General features: G+C 51.8%; 9 protein-coding genes and 1 non-coding gene across 10 annotated transcripts; 4 read left to right on the top strand and 6 right to left on the bottom strand.

The window, feature by feature from the left end:
* Positions 1–388: 388 nt before the first annotated feature.
* Positions 389–3055, bottom strand: BDV59DRAFT_114132 (transcription factor domain-containing protein). The gene is made up of 8 exons (XM_073686662.1): positions 2936–3055; positions 2858–2872; positions 2754–2768; positions 2615–2706; positions 2288–2559; positions 1804–2237; positions 1486–1746; positions 389–1433 (listed from the first exon to the last, which is right to left on the bottom strand). The coding sequence occupies exons 1-8, from the start codon at positions 2972–2974 to the stop codon at positions 510–512; spliced, it is 2052 nt and encodes a 683-aa protein (XP_073551566.1). The 5' UTR covers positions 2975–3055; the 3' UTR covers positions 389–509.
* Positions 3056–3921: 866 nt separating this feature from the next.
* Positions 3922–5531, bottom strand: BDV59DRAFT_171583 (carbon-nitrogen hydrolase family protein). Its single transcript, XM_073688589.1, has 5 exons — positions 5332–5531; positions 4785–5275; positions 4514–4726; positions 4412–4456; positions 3922–4360 (listed from the first exon to the last, which is right to left on the bottom strand). Exons 1-5 carry the CDS (start codon positions 5477–5479, stop codon positions 4184–4186), a joined length of 1074 nt encoding a protein of 357 aa, XP_073551565.1. The 5' UTR covers positions 5480–5531; the 3' UTR covers positions 3922–4183.
* A 1676-nt stretch (positions 5532–7207) lies between these two features.
* On the bottom strand, positions 7208–7522 carry BDV59DRAFT_171577 (uncharacterized protein). The gene has a single exon (XM_073688588.1). It carries the CDS (start codon positions 7507–7509, stop codon positions 7246–7248), a length of 264 nt encoding a protein of 87 aa, XP_073551564.1. The 5' UTR covers positions 7510–7522; the 3' UTR covers positions 7208–7245.
* Positions 7523–7543: 21 nt separating this feature from the next.
* BDV59DRAFT_171575 (uncharacterized protein) lies at positions 7544–8781 on the top strand. Its single transcript, XM_073688587.1, has 3 exons — positions 7544–7881; positions 7944–8596; positions 8654–8781. The coding sequence occupies exon 2, from the start codon at positions 8030–8032 to the stop codon at positions 8342–8344; it is 315 nt and encodes a 104-aa protein (XP_073551563.1). The 5' UTR covers positions 7544–7881; positions 7944–8029; the 3' UTR covers positions 8345–8596; positions 8654–8781.
* Positions 8746–9934, top strand: BDV59DRAFT_114084 (putative haloacid dehalogenase-like hydrolase). Its single transcript, XM_073686661.1, has 5 exons — positions 8746–8948; positions 9044–9076; positions 9134–9343; positions 9397–9559; positions 9613–9934. The coding sequence occupies exons 1-5, from the start codon at positions 8785–8787 to the stop codon at positions 9829–9831; spliced, it is 789 nt and encodes a 262-aa protein (XP_073551562.1). The 5' UTR covers positions 8746–8784; the 3' UTR covers positions 9832–9934.
* Positions 9564–12039, bottom strand: BDV59DRAFT_171572 (zinc knuckle domain protein). Its single transcript, XM_073688586.1, has 2 exons — positions 11015–12039; positions 9564–10964 (listed from the first exon to the last, which is right to left on the bottom strand). Exons 1-2 carry the CDS (start codon positions 11981–11983, stop codon positions 10080–10082), a joined length of 1854 nt encoding a protein of 617 aa, XP_073551561.1. The 5' UTR covers positions 11984–12039; the 3' UTR covers positions 9564–10079.
* Positions 12040–12880: 841 nt separating this feature from the next.
* Positions 12881–13916, top strand: BDV59DRAFT_114072 (ORMDL family protein). Its single transcript, XM_073686660.1, has 3 exons — positions 12881–13349; positions 13423–13781; positions 13832–13916. Exons 1-3 carry the CDS (start codon positions 13217–13219, stop codon positions 13877–13879), a joined length of 540 nt encoding a protein of 179 aa, XP_073551560.1. The 5' UTR covers positions 12881–13216; the 3' UTR covers positions 13880–13916.
* A 656-nt stretch (positions 13917–14572) lies between these two features.
* On the bottom strand, positions 14573–14657 carry BDV59DRAFT_t48. Its single transcript has one exon. It is a non-coding gene; the product is annotated as a tRNA-His (tRNA).
* A 171-nt stretch (positions 14658–14828) lies between these two features.
* On the top strand, positions 14829–16640 carry BDV59DRAFT_199146 (uncharacterized protein; the record flags this gene model as incomplete). Its single annotated transcript, XM_073693302.1, has 2 exons — positions 14829–14934; positions 14989–16640. 2 exons carry the CDS (start codon positions 14829–14831, stop codon positions 16638–16640), a joined length of 1758 nt encoding a protein of 585 aa, XP_073551559.1.
* A 194-nt stretch (positions 16641–16834) lies between these two features.
* On the bottom strand, positions 16835–19252 carry BDV59DRAFT_171565 (calponin homology domain protein). Its single transcript, XM_073688585.1, has 2 exons — positions 18792–19252; positions 16835–18726 (listed from the first exon to the last, which is right to left on the bottom strand). The coding sequence occupies exons 1-2, from the start codon at positions 18956–18958 to the stop codon at positions 16968–16970; spliced, it is 1926 nt and encodes a 641-aa protein (XP_073551558.1). The 5' UTR covers positions 18959–19252; the 3' UTR covers positions 16835–16967.
* Positions 19253–19354: the final 102 nt, after the last annotated feature.

The raw sequence follows: 19354 nt of genomic DNA, 5'->3' as shown, positions 1-19354 counted from the left end.
TACGGCATTCGGACTAATAGTATCAGCCCTGGATACATGGATACGATCCTCAACGAGGGCGATGGCATTGCTGAGCACCGGAAGATCTGGGCCTCACGCAATCCGACTGGTAGGATGGGAGCTCCTATGGAGCTTACAGGGGCCATAGTACTTTTAGCGAGTGACGCAAGCACCTATATTAACGGCACTGACATAGTTGTTGATGGTGGAGGGATTGTTTTCTAAACGAAAGCGTTCGCATAAAAAGCTGAATGGGATAATAGGCATGACATCTTCGGTGTGAATTAGAAGTAGATAGGAAGGAAATCTTTTGGCGGAAGTGAACATTACAGGCCGGCTGTCTACCTAGTCGATGCCCGTCAAATTGACTTATGGAGACTTATAACTGGGGTATTAGCTATTGGATGAGTTCTATTGGTTTTTTGTTCGCAGTTATGGGCCATGCAAATTTGAAATTGGAATATCGCCTTTTAGATGGGTGTTGCCAATTATAGTGGAGAAAAAAACACCTACTCCGGGGGTGTATCGGCAGGCAAACCGTTCGGTAACATATAATCAAAGACTTCAGGCTCATCTATGATGGGAAAGCCTTGGAGTCCTTCGAAAATGTCATTATTCCATGATGCATCTTGAAAGAGAATCTGCAAAGCAGGATCGATCTCGAACGATGACGGCTGTGAGTCGATAGCTCCAGTAACAGGTTGTATCTGAGCACTATCGACATTGATTTCGGTAGGAAAACCTCCACCTGAGGATGTCGAGACAGACTGCTGTGATTGTTGCGACTGGGATCTAATACGGTCTAGCACCGCCAGGCACCTCGTAGCGGCTTCATCGCGCTTACTCAGATTTGCCAAACACTCGCGAGCCCTTGAAATGGAAAGCATCCAAAGCTCTTGGTTCACTGCATCGAGATCATCGTTCGAGAAACGGTTTTGTTTGAGGTGATAGATACTGAGGACAACGGAAGCCTGGAATATGAAATATGTGGCGTACCAACTCAGTCCAGTATGGATGATATCCGGATAGTCGAAGCAGAATGTTGTGATGTCTTGAATAGTCTCGACAGATACGTAGTGGCACATATCACGGGCTTCTTCCGCATCTGCCGGCAGGCTACATAGGCGCTGACTACCCCACCACAGCATCATCCTTAGATTCTGTTCTTTCCACAGGACGATTGCCCGTGGGGCACGAAACCAGTCTGGAACTTCTCTAGTTGTGAAATAAAAAGGTAAGGTAAGCTTCCATGCCTTGAGTTGGTGATCAAGCGAGCGAGAGATCTTCAGGTCAAGGGATATAGTCTTCGAAGCCGAAACAACGCTGCTGTAGATAACGTTGCCAATAGACGCTAGTCGTGCGTGTGCAATAATTGCAGAATACGTCGTTGGACGATCCGTTGGCTCTGGGAGTATGGAACTTAACGTACACGACTTCGTAAAGTCATCAGCATGGCAACTCTTCCAAAAAAAAAAAAAGGCTTACTGAATCGTCCAGGTTTCTGGGTATTCTGGTTTCGATGAAGCAATCAGATCCCATAACTGGCCTGCCAGTGGTAAGGCTAAAGCCACTATCGAAACAATAGACAATCCACCATATAACTCTCCTGCGTTCGTGAAACAATGAGTCACGCTTCGTTCCAGCGGGCGCTTCGCGATGGAGGCCAAGTCCAAGAGCCATCCGGTACGCTATCCCAATAAAATTGTAGCCAGTATTCGGACGGTCTCGTTTTTGGAGATAATTTCCCTGACCCATGTTAGTTTCTTTATCTAATATCTAATACCAACATATAGAAAGGCTCACCATGAGCAAGAAAGCTTGAACTGTAAGGAGAGTGCCTGATTCCAACAAGTGCATGGACATACGTGACCGGGCTGCCGAATAGTAGATGCATTGTTTTGAACCAGACGTACCTCCTTGAATCCAATTCCCTATTGCTAAAACAACGTAGAATATTACATGCCAGATAGACCGTGTTTGGATTCGATGACGATCTCGGTACTTTTGTCGAAATGTACCCTCATGCAAAATTGGGTATGAGGTATTGTAGCCAGTAAAATATGTATCTATTAATCCATCAAGAATAGCTGAGTCTGTCAGACGCGCAGAAAGTGAGGGGTCTTGGGTCTGGCTAAGATGTGAAGGTGAATCCTGTTCTCGTGTATTAATTCCCGTACCGGACTGTTCAAATTGCAGGCCGGGAACAGTTCTGAGGATACTAGAGCCTGCGCTATTTCCTGTCTATGGTGTTAGGTTGGGTCCTCTGATATTTCCTTGGTATACTTACCCAAGTAGCCCGCTTCCGTGTTTGCCGTGGGCAATGATGCCATGCCGTCCAGTGTTCCTTTTCGAGCTCCAGCGGGAGTCGTCAAAGAAGTTTCGCTCCATTCGAATTCATCCACTGATGCTGGGCTCCCTATGTTTCGTTCATCTCTAGATTGGATGCGACCAGATGGTATGATGGCCGTCCTCAGTGCATCATCTATATCGACATCCGGATTTAGAGACTGGATGAGCGCGGTTAAGCCAGCACAACGCTGTTCTATCCGATCCAAATTTCTAGGTCTTGATGAGAGGACAAGCGCACTATCAAGCAAAAGGATCTAGCACGCACTTCCGTGTCAATGGCGTGCGCGAAGGAACACGGCCAAAAATGCAAGGTCTCTTAGTTCTGGAGCAGAACGTGCAAGGTGGGGTTCCGGAACACTGTCAAGCGTTATGAAAGAAGATGTCAATGGCTTTACCAAACTTACCTTGCTTTTACGTTTCTGAAAATTTGCCATATATTGAAAGTACCATTAGTCCGGGGACACCAGATTGTGTCAAATTGAACCCTGGTAATAATGGATCATCTTACCCGACATTCCGTACACTGCCATTGTTAGCTGTGTGGCAATAGGTGTAACTACTAGAGCGTAAAATCGATAAGACCTACTGCCCGAAGCTCATGTGTTCCTACCGAAGACTTTGGCATTGTGGCCAAGCACGATCGATATAATCACCTGTTGCAGTCAAGTGAGATTCGTTGCTTATCTGGATTCAAGTTGAATTGATGGATGACAACGAATAGAGATCTACAGGGTCGGGGATGAGTGAGCCGATATGGAGATTAGTAAGGTACGTAGTAAGCGGGATACTGACCAGTAACATTCCATAGAATTAAGTCAATTCATGGCAAAGTAATAAATCGCCTAGGAAATATTCTAGAGTAACACATATCAACAACTTATAGTCTAACACTAGTATATCCTGTAATATAATTTACATATAAAGACCACCAAGACATGTTAGTCAATAGTAAATGTTGTAGACATGTCTTTCGCGGGTTTCTCGCACATTCCTAAAATGCATAATGTGCATCTCTATCAGAATCAGGAAAGTGTAGGCATACAATAGTACATTCTCACTCCATACCTACATGTACCGGTGAACCCGAACTGCATGTGAGGACGGCTTACTGTTATTATCGTCGTGGTGGACTTGGTTGGTCTCGACGCTTCCAATCTTGCGAATATTCGATTATCCACATACACGACACAGTCAGATCGAGGTTTGGTTGCATTGACAATAAGTGTATAAACAGTCCCTACGTACCCCTTCGCCGAGGATCTGTATCAAAACAAAATCAAATCCTATAATTCACACTTTCTGCCTTGAAAACGCACCATCACTTCTGTTCCCGAAAGCGCTTCTTCCAAGTTATCAGTCAAGCATAATGAAGGCTCTCCTCTTGATTTTCTGCACCCTTGCCATCGCTATGGCCCGTCCGGATGAATTCCCTTACTGCCATCCTAGGGGACAAATCTGCAAAATTGGGGATGGACCTTCTGGCAAGTGCTGTGACAACCTAAAATGTGTACACGCCTCAGGAAGTGAAAATTGGGTACGTTGTTATTGATCCTCGAGGCTTACTCGGAGAAGGCTAATTATTGTGGTAATAGTACTGTCGATGAATTGGATAAATGACATTATTATTGTTTCAGCATATGTTCTCTTAAAACTGTCATGATGGAATATTTATTGCTATTGTTTCTTTAGGCGATTCTGAGTTACCCTCTTTCCACACGAACTTTGTGTCTGATAGTTCAAGATTCAACAAAGAACAAAGAAGCATAGCCTATATCACATTGAACAATAACAAGGAGCGGAGAGTGACGGAATTGGCGATAAGCGATATCTACTCTTAATTGTCCTGTTCAACAACAGTATCAGCCGGTTGCAGGGGCGAAGACAGTCCAACGCGGTCGATTGTACGAGTGTACTCAACACCTCCATTCACACGGTCTTCGCGAACGACAAGGTCCTTGCGATTAGTATCAACCAGAAGACGGATAAGGTCTGGACGCATGTAATGACCGCCCTAACATTCAGAATTAGCATCCTACTCCACAATTGAGATTAACGTCCTTACAAAATCAGCCAATGACTTGGGAAGATGGCATTCGTCCAGATCAATCTATTATTTAGTTAGTATATTCCACTTCCGTGGTAAGTCTGCTTTCAATCAACTTACATCTACAAATAGAAGACCTTGGAAGTCTCTGTCGGGGTGAGGGACGAGGTTTTGCCCGTCGGGACCAAAGATCCGGCCATGTCCATTATAGATGCGAGGATCTTCCAGCTCTTTCCCGGGGGGTGTATTTAACTTGATTCCTTCTTCAGTGATCATCTGCCAGGGAGCCAGTGTGTATGTGCCAGTCTCGATAGCATATGCTGGGGTGACGAGCTGCACGATTTTGTTAACATCTAGCCACATGGGTACATAGACATGGTCCCTTACTTACATCCGCGTTTGCTTCAGCCACATTGGTAAAAGGGTCCGGGTACCTGAGTGTTTCTTTGCCAGGGTAAAGAGGCCAAGCTGCAACATGGACCTGTTCACCTAGCGAGGCAGCGTACGCTTTCATAAAGGGGTTCATGTTTTCCCAGCAGTTTAGATGACCGACACGGCCAATCTCCGTCCTTGTCACAGACTCGGTGGTATCTCCTGTGCCATCGCCAAAGACTAGGCGCTCGACGTGAGTAGCCCTGATCTTCCGACGGTGGTTGAGGACTTCACCAGTGGGTGAAATAAGGACCTGAGTAGTATAAAGGCTTGCCAAATCAACTTCAGAATAACCCAGCGAGACGAATAACTTGTTTTTGCGAGCTGCCTCCCGAATCCGACGCATTTCATCGGAGTCCGAAGGCAGGCTGTTCTCCCGGTACTTCTTCAGCAATGGCAGGCTCTCCTGGTAGTTAACCTTCCAAGCCCAGTAGGGATATCCAGGAATCCCTATATCTCGTCAGCTGCAAAACCCTACCACACACCTTTTTTGGATACTGGCTTACATAGTTCAGGAAAAGCAACGAACTTGCAGCCAGCTTTGCCAGCCTCGTCAATCCAATGGATCGTCCGGCGGACTGACTCCTCAAGGTCGAACCAGCCCGGCTCAGCGTTGACTGCAGCAGCCTTGTAGTTCTTTAGAACGGGGGACATGATGTTTGTTAGCTAGTAATTAAGAAGATAGGGAGAAATCAGTGCTTATTCTAAGCCTGCGTTTTCTGATCAGGCCGGAGAGTGCCTCCCTTTTATAACCTCTCTTCCATTACGATTGCTGTCCTGGCATGTCTAGCTACATGAATCACGCGATTCGGGAAAGCTGCTCATCGGCCTTTGGATTTATTGATATCTCTCGGGCGAATGTTTGTGGCCGATTAGTTAGCATGAAACGAGTGGATACCAACTATGTTGTGCGGGATTTGGTCTGTAGCAGTAGCAGGGAATAGTAAGACAACATCAACAAGACCCCCGGACGTGTGTTTCCCATCGTTCCTTCTGTTGGGGTGAACTGTATTTTGGAGCACCCTTTATCATATCGTGTGGGTGGAAGAACTGCATGTTAAACGACACTCGAAGCCATGGTGGAGGTCTGTCTTTCAAAGACCAAAAATAATGCTATACTAAGGTATATCATAAGTACTACTATAACAGGGATCCAGGCGTATAACTAAGGAATTGGGGGACAGCATAGTAGAGATGCGGACTAGGGTGGATGCGTTTCTCTGGCGTGCTCGACATAGGGATCTGCCGCGGGATCTGCTAGTTTGTACCCACATAGTATGACACTTCTCCAGGCAACTGTTAGTACATAGTGTTTAGCAGTTACTACTTCTTTTTTTTTTTTAAGACCTGGAATCGCTTGACTGGTCGAAGTACCTAGAGTAAAATTTTTCAGGTACGGAACTGATCGTCTAGTTCCAGAGGTCTGTTTAACACCAGACTTCGATGCATACTACAAATGAAATTTCGGAGAAGCACGGCAAAAAAAGAAGGGAAAAATAACGCTAACGTGCTACAGCTTTTTTAAGGCTAAAATGTCTTCAGTCTGTATCCTTCCAAACTCCCACCTATGGGTACGGCAGGTACAAGACTTCACAACACCTAATCCTCTGTCGAAGGGCCCGGAGGAGCTTTGCTAGGTGGCCATGCAAGCCAGCGACTCTCTACGCACCAAGCGCTCGCCTACTTACAATACCTCAATCCAGGTATCGATGGCAGAAAAGGAAGTCAAAACTGCATAGCCTCCGAGGTCGGGTGAAACAGTACCTAGTCCAGATGAGAGTGGGAATGTCAGGAGACTTACTCTGCGCACAGCCTTGCGCTATCGGATTAATAACTGGCAAGCGAACGTATCAGATTTGCCCAGAAAATAATTTAAATCAGCCCAATTACAACATCCAAGTCCGTGAGAAGGTACTCGCTCATAAGCATCGATCTGTCTGCGCTAAGTAATGGAAGACAAAATACAAAGAGGAATGGAAGCCGATTTAAATCATCCAGTTGAGATGGTTGATGGTTCCAGGTGAAGAGGATGGTGGGAGAACATGCGACAGAGGAAAGAGACCGCGATATAGGTAGATGGGGAGGAGGTAGATCATATAACGGTCATCATAATCATCACCGTGGAGAAAAATATCAAGGGAAAATAATAATAATAATAGAAGAGGAAGAAAAACAATAACAATAAGATAGGGGAAAAAGACGAGAACGATTTATCAGAAACACTGCAGGTACTCAGAAGGGTGGTACCGTATTGTAAGCTTCTTTAAGAAAGATTTCTTTTTTTTTTTCTTCAAAAGGAATAAAATTGGATAAAGATTAGCATCACCTACCGAGTATTTAAAGAGACCTCCTGTCTTCTAGCTTAACACACAGACAATCAGATAACTTCATAAAGCGGGTTGTTACGGCACCAGCAACGGTCAATTATGTGATGGCGGTTTGACAAGGCAGAGACATGGGCAATTCACGACCAACCGATACCCCTCAGGAAGAAATGCCCGGTCATCGACCAATGACCGGACCCACTTGGTTATGGCAGAAGGTGGGCAAACACGACATCGGTCAAACACAGCCGCCCAGGCACCCATGGGCACGTGACCAACAATGGTATACCGTCCAGCTACCACGCTACCATCTACCACAGCTACCACCACCACGATCGAAGGGTATATAAGGACACTCATTCATGTAATCAGGATAATTTTACTCTTCGCGTTCAATAACACTGTCTTTAATAACTATAGTGTTTCATTGCTAGTATGATTCGTCCACACTCTTATCACAAGTAGATATACGTATCTACTTGGCCTTGCTTCTACCTACGCTGCTTAGGATCTTAGGGTCACCACCTTAGTTTGCCAGAGCTTTAGTATTGTTCTCAGGAGTCACTTCACTTCTAGGATAAGTATCGTCTGCCTTGGATCAGCGGATTCTGATCACCCGTGCTCGAATAACTACACTAGCATTTAGCACAGCTTAGGCGGATCCCCGGGTTGACACGGGTGTCCAATTATTATATTTTTTACTATACTATCTCACAGGTAGACATTCAAAACGTGCGCACGGGGGGGCCCTCTTCATTCCGGAGCTGATCGAAGTTATACTAACAATTTCCAAGTTCAAAGTGAACCTACCTAATAAATTGGCAGTTCGCCCTTACCAGGTCATACCTCAATCATCTCCATTGAGGACATTCTTTACAGAATGACTTGGTCTACATCAGTTATTTTTGAATTCCTTGCATTTTTCCTTGCTATCCCTACCTCGATAGCTGCCGTATGGAGTCTACATAACCTACTCCGCCGTCGCCGCCTCAACAGGAGACCTACCACCGATTTAATCCCCGATGATCCTCATTCGAGACCCAGAATAATTTCAGATGTCTCGTTTGTCGAACCCAAATGCCCTCGGTTCCAAGGGCCTTTCACCTTCGGAAACTATATTGATCTTCGAAGTTATCAGTTTTCTTGCGGGTCCAACCTATATTCCTTTGAAACCAAATATAACGAGAAACGCTGAGATGCAGTAGCAACACACCCGCGATCTCCATATACCCCTCTCGAAAACCGCACTTCAGAAACCCTGCCCGATTTCCATGGGTGAATGTGATGTCTTGGAACATATATGAGTACTATGGTGAATGGGAGTTCTTGGGTTACAATGCGTATACAAAGGGCAGGGAGCCGCAATGGCGTTATGAGGTCCTCAAAGTTATTGAGCGCTCGCTCGCCCTAAATAGTTGAGGGTATATTCTCGACGGTACACATTTCAGTATGTATAAAAAGGCTCTATGGGTAAAGAAATGCATCTGACTGGGCTTTCCCAAAGTTCAAAGCCATTGTTCTACGGGCCCACCAATCTAATCTTATCTTATCGGTCCCTTCCGAACATTCCCCAACTTCGTCCCGCTCCCGCCCACCTCTTCTCCCGCATCCTCCACACCTCTTCTACCATCGTCCATGTTTCGTTCCCGGCTGCAACGGCAGTTTCTGCAGTCAATGGCCTCGTCACAAGGACATTTCCTCCGTCAGCGGCGGTTTGCCCCTCTAGACCATAAACATGCAGAGTCGTCGACCCTGCCGTCGTTAAAGGGTGTGGTGTTTGATGTCGACGGGACATTATGGTATGAGTCCAAACCATACAACACCGTCCATATGTCTACATATGTGGCGTATACGCGATTGGCCCCACCTATAACCCCAAACTGACTCTGTCCAGCCTCCCTCAAAACTACATGTTCGGACAAATGCGGTATGCGTGATAGCCCTCCGGCGACAAAGACATGCGTCTAACGAGGGCAAACTACAGCGCAGCACTGGGAATTGACAAGAAAGTCGATATCCTCCATCATATACGCAGTCTCCCGACGATAGAGGCGCAGACTGAAGCCGCCAACAAGATCAAGGCCATTGAGCGCGAGGCAATGCGTCACCAACAGCCCCAGCCCGGGTTGGTCGCGCTCATGGACTATCTCCAGGAGAAGGGTATTAAGCGGGCGCTGTGTACCCGGAATTTCGAGTACGTATATACATATAACTCTATGTGTATCAAGATACTGACGCAGGTGCTAGGGCCCCTGTACGGCATTTACTGGAGAATCATCTTCCGGCTCATGTCTTTCTGCCGATCATTACACGGGAGACCCCCGGTCTACTGCCAAAGCCTGATCCAGCCGGGATTCTGCACATTTCCCAGGAGTGGGGTCTGGAAAATGGAGGAGAAAATCTCATCATGGTGAGTGCTTGGTATTTCTCGGGCCCTGAAACGTGACTCATATCTATCTATAGGTCGGCGATAGCATCGACGACATGACAGCTGGCCACACGGCCGGAGCAGCGACAGTGCTGCTGGTGAATGACCATAACGATCATTTGAAGGACCACGCGCACACCGATATCTGCATTGAGCGTCTGGACGATCTCGTCGAGATCCTCGATAAAGGATTCGTTGGGCATCGGGGCGGGGATAAAATTCCAACCGACCAACAGGGCAAGAGTCCACAGTAGATCGGCGGTATGGATATGTTATGTAATTAATTTTCATATCAATGACATGCTGTGATGCAAACGAGTAGAGATGCCCCAGGCTCTCTGTGTCCCCCCGTTCTATCGGACGCGGCGTTTGTTACCGGGAGGGCATACGGGCATACTGGGTTCAAACGCCGTCCCACGAAAAAGCATGTCCTATCCAATATAAAGGACGCCAAATCTCTCAATTGGCAGTCCACAACTCTTCTCGGCCATTTACCAAATCATTAGAGTCTGTACTTATCCCAGGCCTTCTTAGCTGCGCTCGGCATCGGCCGATAGGCGTCTCCGCCGCCTCGTTTCCCGCCTCGCCCGCCGCCGCGGCCTCCACGCGGCGCCCCCCTCGAATTGGAAGGGGGCTTTGGTCGGCCTTGAGGAGGGGAGCGGGCACGCGATTGCCAGCCACCCCTACCTCTTCCGCGGCCAGGACGAGGGTCAGGGGACAGCGAACGTTGGCGCGCATTACCAGACGGGAAGCCCTGGCGGTCTCGGTAGGTCTGGCGACTACCCATGTCCGGTGGGCGGGATCCCGCCGGGGCGAGGTTCTTGTTCTTTCCGATGCCGTTGCCAATGCGGATATTAGGCTTGCTATTTGCATTGCGCCCCATGGGTGGCCGTCGGTCGGGCCTAGACATCAAGTCTTCACTGTCGGAAGAACCAGGGTATCGGTCTGCACGTCCTCTGATCTTCATTCCTCCCCGCTGACCATTCGCTCCACCAGCCCCGGGCCGACCACTTACTACGGAGTTGATGTTAGTGACCATGTGAGGATCAATGCCTCTCAGGGTCCAGGATGAGGAGAGTATTGGTTTCCTCTGGTATTGAGGACAATCACCCACAAGGTGGCGGGTGCTGGTGCAATGAGCGCATGATATTGACACTAGCACGGGCCCGGAGGAGGGATCCTGTCGCGGAAGCTTCCACATGAAATCGCATTCGAGCTCGAGATGATCTGACGACCCGCACAGGTCGCAAGGGATTTCGGCTGCGGAGCTCTTCAACGGCGATGCGCATTGCTGTTCATCGTGACCACGCTCCCGACACCTTTGGCATCGTCGCCACTGGGGACAGAAGCTGCTCTGGTGCTTATTCCATGCGCCGCAGTGTACGCACTACAGCCACTTAGTACCGTCTTTACCAGGGATTGGCGCATAGTACATACCTCCTTGAACGGACAGACCTCGGCCAAGTGGCCCTCCCGCAGACATTCTGTGCAGGCGACTGGTAGCTGAAGGTTGATGTCGTGTATATTGCGATCATAAAACACGCTCCTAGCTTGGATATCCATGTCACTCTGGTTGAGGTCGGCGAGGGTTGAGGGATGAACGGGATATTTCTGAGAAAAGCGACGGAGAACGTCCTCCTTCGAGTCGGTTGCAGGATCATGCACGGTCCCGTTCTGGACACCGTTGACGGCTCTAGATACCGGGAGAGCTTCGGGGTCATAGTCATCGCCGTCTCCAGCGGACATTTCGCTGTTCTTGGCTTGGTTGCGGGAGCCGATATTCAACATGATGGAGTCGTCTGCTTCGGAGTCCAGTGACGAGTCATCCGATTCTCCGGAGAGCTGCATCTCACCAGAGTCACTTGAGTCGCCATCCTCGCTCACTTGGCCCTCTTCCATCGGGACGACTTTCTCGGGCGGGTTTCCGGTCCTCTCCTCTGATGAGACCGACTCACTGCGACTGCGCCAGTATTTCCCGTTCACCGCGTCGAACCGAGCAGAACTCTTGCTGTCTTCGGCGTTTCCCTTCCGACTACTGAGCGACGTTCTGATGGCGCTTCTAGCTCCCTGGTTCCAGTTCACGGTAGGAACGGTATCCTGTCCGGCGTCCGGCGATCCTTCCTTACTGGAGAGGTCGGAGTCGTCGGTGTCAGACGAGTCGGAGCCGGACGACGAAGTGCTGTCGGGATCGACCTCTAGAGGGTTGGCGCTGAAAGATGCGCCCTGGGGAACAATGTCACGCGAATCGGTGGACGACCTCCCATTTCTGCGTTGTCGTTTGCGAGGGTTTGCGCCGGAGTCTATGGAGCCGGGTCGCGAAGAGTCGTTGGAGTTGCCACGGGTGTTGCGTTGCACACCGACGGAAGCAGTTCTCGAATCATGATCATCGCCGGGGGAATCTGACATGGTGGGACATCGGAAGGGTGTGTGTGTTAGGAGAGGGGGAGGGTGGGGGTTGTGAGGGATTCCAAGAAATTGGGTAGTTTGATGATCGAACCCTGAAAGCTGTGAAAATTTACTGCAGGCGATACAGACCAGAGGTGCCGTTGTTTCATACCAGCAGTCAACGTATGGAGTAGACTGATTCCTGGTAAATATACTGTATAATAGCAGTACGTTTCTCGTAATATCTGCTGGAAATATAGTAGAAAATATTCTTTACGTTTTACTGGGGATAGAGGTCTACGCCGTACGGAGCACATGGTGTCGGTGATGCAAATCTATCAAGACATTAGAGAGTACGCGTCCAACTGTCTACTAATAGATGCCCAGGTACAGGGTACAAGTGTTCTACTAATTCTCTAGCATTTAACAGAGTTAAGGCACAATATGATTCATCCGGAAGAAGTATAACACTCCTGATATATCAGACCCATCGGAAAGGACCATTCAGGGCTATCCTTCTACTGCAGCCCATCCCTGCAGGTCCACTCTATCGTACATCGATCGAGCATGGCTTTATTGTCCATAAAGACAGCTCTGTCTCGGTCTGTCTGGAACTGAGTCTGGAAGTCTGTACTCCTTACCGTGACTGACTGGGTAGGTAAACATGCAGAAGACCAGATTCCCGAATAGGAGAACCGATGTCTTTCACCACGATCAAAGTCCGTTGCCTGGAATACTGACTGGAACATTCATAGGGCTAAAAATAAATGCCCCGATCACCACCCGGGAAAAGACCAGCTTCTAGACCGTTCGGCATGGTTCTGGGGGGAGTTGTAGTAGGGAATTCAGAGAGAACCAGCTGTTCCCGTGACTCCGCCCCAATATTGCCGCGCCGATCGACCTGTTGCGTTTCTTCTTCAGATCTGACGGTCGGCACGGAACTCTCATCTCCTCCTCCCTCAACCACCGACACCTCTTCTCCTCCAGCCCTTCCGTTCTTTTCTCTTCATCTCACCAGCTCCCTCCTCCACGACTACTCCCCCCCGTCTACCGCCCTCATCCCTTCCCCATCGCCCCTCGATCGACGTCCCGACTCCTCCTTTTCCGCCTTTGCTCCGAACTCCTCACCACCCCCTCTCTCCCCTCGTCCCACCCCCCAAAACCGCCAAAGTGTCTTCTCTAGTCATTCCTCGTACCATCTCCTTCCCCCCGGAGGTTGACACTGGGCCACGCCGGTTATCCCCGGACTCCAACATGTCTCAAACCAAAGGTGGCCGGCGGAGAAGGTCCAGCAGTATCATCTACCAGGAGCCTCCGGAATCGATCGAACACACCAGTGACCAGGCTGCCTTGCCGAATCTGAATGCGAACTGGGTCAATGCCAAGGGTGAGTCCAGTCGGAGAGAACGGTGACCATGAACACGCAGCTGACCAGGGGGGTGCGCGTCGTCAATCGATAGGAGCCTGGACGATCCACTTCGTCTTGATCATTGCCCTGAAGATCTTCTACGACATCATCCCCGGCGTCTCGCAGGAGACATCATGGACCCTCACCAACATCAGCTACATGTTCGGCTCCTTCCTCATGTTCCATTGGGTGCGGGGCATTCCCTTTGAGTTCAACGCGGGAGCCTACGACAACTTGAACATGTGGGAGCAGATCGACAACGGAGACCAGTATACCCCGACGAAGAAGTTCCTCCTCTGCGTCCCCATCTGTCTCTTCCTTCTCAGCACGCATTATACCCACTACGACCTGACGTATTTCACCATCAATTTCCTGGCCACCTTGGGCGTGGTCATCCCGAAGCTTCCATTCGTATGTGCTGTTCCGTCTGATTCTCCCGTGCAACGCTGACATCTGTACAGTCGCACCGCTTGCGAATAGGTCTCTTTTCGGGTGATCTAGATGAATGATCGACTTGCGTTCTCCGTTTGTCGACCTTTTGCTTGTTTCTTGATAATATTCTCCGCTTGGCGTTCATTATCTTTATCCTGCCTGTTTCTTTATAATCTGTGTTAATGCATTCTCTTTGGTGGACGGTTCTGTTCTTGTTGGGAGAGCACAGTGTGGAAATTGCATGAGGCTGTTTGGGGCTGGATCGAGGTGAAAAGCAGCACAAGAAAAAAATAAAAGTGGAAGCGATAGAGAACCGGGAGAGGGAATAGAGACGGATGAACTGGCTTCTTTTCGGGTGGCTTTGCCCATGTGTCTGAATATCAAGACATTGTTTCTTTTGATCTGATTGCATCCGACAAGGTGTATCTAGAGTGATTCATGTGCTAGGTATGGCCTTGCGGCAAATTGCGTATGTTGCCTGTCATTCTGGTTGTTCTGTCCTTGGTCCTCCTGCTTGTCTAGAAATATATCACGAAGTTGACTGGTATCTTCACATACACACAACTCTATATATAGTAACGTCAGCACAACCAGAAGTTAACAACCACCCATCCGCTAGAGCAAAAATAAAAATATCAGACCTCCTCAGAGCTACTTACCGAATATATGAAAAAAAAAAAAAAAAAAAAAAAAAAAAAAAAAAAAAAAAAAAAAAAAAAAAAAAAAAAAAAAAAAAAAAAAAAAAAAAAGACAAATCAAGTCAACGCACTTGGCGCTGCTGGGAATCGAACCCAGATCGGGACGGAGCTGGGGATGAACCACAACGTCGCATGATGACCATTACACTACAGCACCTTGATCTGTGCGGAGTCGATCCCAACTGGATTTCTTATAGGACAGTCTTGGCATCCACTAGTGGCTCGCATATATCGATAAGCGCCGCGAGTTGGCGATACAGACTACAACTTCCCTCCACCACCACCCCCAACGCCCTCCCCAGACGGGGGCGACGATGACCACTACACGATGACGAACACGACCGAACAGGACTCATTCCCTCGGAATCGTCCCGCAAAACCGCTCCCCTTCGAGCTGGTCCAACATGTTGGCATCTTCTTCGAGGAGAAGCTTTGTCCGTACTCCCACCCCCGCAAACTTCCCAGTTCCAGACTGACCCCAATGGCAGACACACAAGCGTTGACTCTTCTTCTCAGTATATTAACCTCCAGCGGCGTCGCAGACACCCCCACCTACATTCCATCCCCGCAACACCTCGCCGTCGCGGCCACTTTCCTCGTCCATCCGTCCACCACCACGCGCGCCAAAACCATGGAGGAAGAAGAGGCCCCCAGCGCGTCTCTACAGCTCCTGCATCTCACCAAAGCCCTGGTAGGGTCGACAGCTGCCGGCTTCGACTCCGCCTTCGCCTTCACCCACTTCGAATCGTCCCGCCGCGGAAGGCAAAGGCGCGCAGACGACGAGCCCCCCACCCACGAGAACTCGAAGCCGTTGAATCTCGACCTCGGCCAGTCCGCGTCCGTCTGGTCTCGCGCCGAAGACTTCTGGCATGCCGTCGGCTGGGCGTTCAACTGCTCCGTCCGCCACCGCGAGCGGTGGCACCGCTGGCAACTCTGGCTCGAGCTCATGTGCGAAGTCCTCGAAGAAGACTGGGCCGAGCGGGTGAGACAGCAGCGTCACCACGACGACACAGCCGAGCACACTGCAACGGACGCCCCCCGCAGGAGGACGACGACGACTAAGAAGAAGAAGAACAGCAGCAACGAGTTCCTCAAGGCCAGTTTGATCTTCCGCTACATATCCGACGGTGCGGGCAGCTACGGACGACACCGGCGCATCCTGCGCGCTATCTTCGCCGACGGCGGATCCAGCGCGTGCGCCGAGTTCCGCGAGGTCTTCCACAACGAGCTGAAGCCGCTCAAACGGGACACGCAGGCCGTCAAGAAGCGCGGCGTCGAGGTGAACATCGACGAGGAGCAATTCGGCGACTACCTCATCGACGACGAGGACGAGGACGAGGATGACAACGACGTATCCGAGCCGTCGACATCGACCTCCGCCACACCCGTCGAGTCAGCAGCCCCCAGACGGCCCGTCCGGCAGACAAAACGCCCCCGCCGGGGTCGGCCCAGCAAAGACGCCACCGGCTCCAACGACGACGCCGTGTCGACGGCGCCGTCGCCGTCGCCGTCGGCAGCAGCGAACTACGCCCTCGACGACGGCTCGCTGCTGGGCGGGCTGCCGGCGCTCGCCCTGCGCCAGCGTCTCCTGCACCTCCTCTCCGAGGTGTCGGAGGCGGTGCCGGACGCGTTCGTCAACCTCGAGGACCTCTACCAGCTCTTCGTCGAGAACATCCGACATCTGCCCCTGCCGGTGTTCCAGGCGTTCGTCAGCCCCACCGCGCTGCCGTCGTTCTCGCCCGCCGCCCTGACCACCCTCTGCGAGGTTCTCTTGTTCCGCATGCGCGAGAGCGCCGCCCCGGATACCGCCGAGATGTACCTCACCCAGGCCAAGCTGGAGCACTGCTTCTTGCCGTACGCCGCCAGCACCCCCAGCATCGTCGACAACGCCAAGGTCTCCATCGCCCTCGAATCGCTCCTCTTGCTCCTCGCCGATAACCACATGCTGACCGTCACCCCGCAGCTGCAGGAGGCGGTGCAGGTTGGTGTCCTGGCCCGAGTGGATCGCGTGCAGGTCGAGTCGAAGAAAAGCCAGGCTAATCGCCAGAGAGAGGAGGTCGAGTGGAACTGGTTGCTGGAGAGTGGGGAGCGGTTGATGTATCTGGTGAAGGAGCTGCTTGCCGCTCCGGTACCTGTCTGAGCTCTCGAGTTCTGATGTCTATTTCCCCTTCAGCGTTGTGGATCGAGTACTGCTTCCTGTCGAGCGCATTGTTTTGGGAGTTCTGCCGCCAGCCTTAGAGATACCCTGGTTACCTGTTTTCTTCTACGATGAGGTTGTTTGATCGGATGTCTATCTTGATAACGGATCTAAGTTGCGTGTGATTTGAGTATTTACAAATAAAAACCGATATAAAACGCATCGCTTAACGATCGACGGGGTACGGTGGTATCTTGCGGATGGCCCTAGGCTCGAAAACAACCCTCCACTAGATACGAGCGAAGCTACTCGTTCACGTCAGGCGGAAGCTCATGGAGGTGGCCGCGGGCCGATGATCTGTCGTCGGGCTCCTCCCACGCCGAGGCCAGGACCACCCCGGTTCTGGTTATCACCGCCCATGTAACCATATTGGTGCACGTCCCAGGCTTGTCCCGGGCCGGACCCGAGCGACTTGTCGCCGAGTCCCCGTGCGGCCACTTCCTGGGTCTGCTTCTGGTTCTCCTCCCACTCCCGCTGGCGCTCGCGCTCGCGCTCCATCTCGCGCTCCAGCAGGGACTTGGAGGCCCATCCTCCCGCGCGGGTCTTCTGCTGCGCGGCCACCCGTCGGCTGTTCTCCGCGTCAATCTCCGCGGTGGATGAGTAGTCCGTAGGGCGGTGAGTGGCGGGCTTGGGCGCCACCGGCGGCCGGTTGGATGAGAGAAAGCGGTCGACGCGACTCTCGGGTTTCTGGGCCTGCTGGGCCTGAAGGGTCGGGTTGGGGAGGGGACGTTCGGGGAGCGGGCGAGGCGATGTCGGAAGGATGTTGTCAGGTGCTGTTGCCATGGCGGATGGTTGGGCTGAGGCAGTCGGGTCGGGGAGGGGGCGTGATGGCAAGGCAGGGGGAGGAGGGCTCGAAGCCGATTCGGCGACGGAGTCGTCATCTTGGTTCTTCTGCCATTCAGTACGGAGTAAGCGACGTTCCTGTTCGAGAGAAGACAGGTCGTAGCTAGGCTTCGGAGGCACGGGGGCTGGACGAGGGCTGCGCGATTCGGTACGGCCGGTCTCTTGCTCTCGCAGCGTCTGGCGTTCTCGCTGATACTCGGCCTCCCTCGCTTTGGCGAGCTCCAGCTCCCGCTCGAGCTCCCGAATTCGTTGGCTTTCCTGGGACTCGGCGCTGGCCTGGGTAGCCTGGTATTGGCTGAGGAACTGGCCGTTTAGACGGCTATCGTTCAACTCGCGCCGACGGAGCCTCTCCTTCTCCAGTCTCTCCTCGGCTTCCTTCTCCTCGCGGAGACGCTGCTGCTCCTCTTCTTCCCACCGTCGTTGTTCGGCATCCCACCGCTTCCGCTCCTCCTCGACCTCGCGCCGCTCCTTCTCCCTCAGACGAGCCGTTTCCTCCTCCCAGATGCGCTCCTCTTCCGCGCGCGCACGCGCTTCCTCCTCCTCGCGCTGGCGCTGGCGGAGAAGTTCGGCTTCCTCTTGCTCCCGACGCTGCCTCTCTTCCTCTTCACGCCTGCGTTTTTCCTTCTCTGCCAGACTAGGTACATGTGGTGCCGCGGTGGTGATCTGGCGACGGGCGCCAAACGCAACCCCCTGATTGGCCTGGCTGGCACCGCCCATGTAGCCGTACTGGTGGATGTTCCAGGCCGGGGCTGTGGTGAACTCATCGGACTTCTTGCTCCAGGTGCTCACGGCGGTGGGGGACTTGGCTGGGCTGGAGCGCCCCGACGTGTCGCTGACGTTGCTGAGCCCCCGCGGCTTGGTTGTCGGGGTGGTGGCGGCGCCGTGGCCGCTGGAGCCGGTCATGTTGGGACTTAGGGTGCCCGCTTTGCTCTGGACGCCGATTGCCCGGCGGAACCGGGAGGGCTGGAGGGCATTGGCCCTTCGGCTGAAGGCCATCAGGCACTGGAGGACCTGGGCCGGGTCCTTGGCTTCGTAGAGGTCGACGGTCAGGAAGACGTCGTGAGGGGGGAGACTGAGCGGGGCGATTTGGCAGGCGCGCAGGAAGTGTGAGATGTTTTCCATCTGCACGAAGGGCATGGACGACACCTTGTACTTCACGCCGGGGGAGACGGCGAGGTTGACGAGCCTGCGAGGTGGGTGTTAGCGGGGTGGTTGATCGGCGCACTGGAGGGAACGAGGCCTGGTTTTCACCTGCATAGAGCGACTCCGTCCTTCAGAGCCTCGAGGAGATCCCCCGATGACAGTCTCTCCTGGAGCACTTCTTCAATCCACTCGCGGACCTCCGCGGCGGCCTGCGGGGTATAGCGGGACAGGCGCAGACTGCGCAAGTCCTTGTCCAACGACGTAACAGACGCCATGTTGTGAGATACGAGGGTTTAGTCACTCGAGTAATGGCATATAGGGAGATAGTGAGAGTGATGGCCGGTTGGGTGGTTGTTTGTACGTTGGCGCCTGGAGGGGGGCGAACCGTGGTACGTAACAGGGGGGTCGGGGTGGAAGTATATGTCGCAGGCGGACCCTGCGAGCTAGACAGTCGAGGCTGGGGACCGGTAGAACCAGCAGAGAGAGTTAGAGGCCAGATGATAGGAGTGGGAGATGTCAGATATATATGTAGAAAATCCCGAGACCGACAGAGGGAGAGCGAAGGAGAGAGCGCGCGCGAGAGAGAGACTGGAATGAACGAGCGAGCGAATGGAATGTTAGTCATCCACGGCGATCCTATCACGTTGCGTCCCCGTCAGCAATGACGTTTC

This window comes from Aspergillus ambiguus (assembly GCF_047715705.1).
Source record: "Aspergillus ambiguus strain CBS 117.58 unplaced genomic scaffold BDV59scaffold_4, whole genome shotgun sequence".
NCBI classification, from domain to species: Eukaryota; Fungi; Ascomycota; class Eurotiomycetes; order Eurotiales; family Aspergillaceae; genus Aspergillus; species Aspergillus ambiguus.
This window is presented reverse-complemented; position numbering and strand designations above follow the sequence as displayed.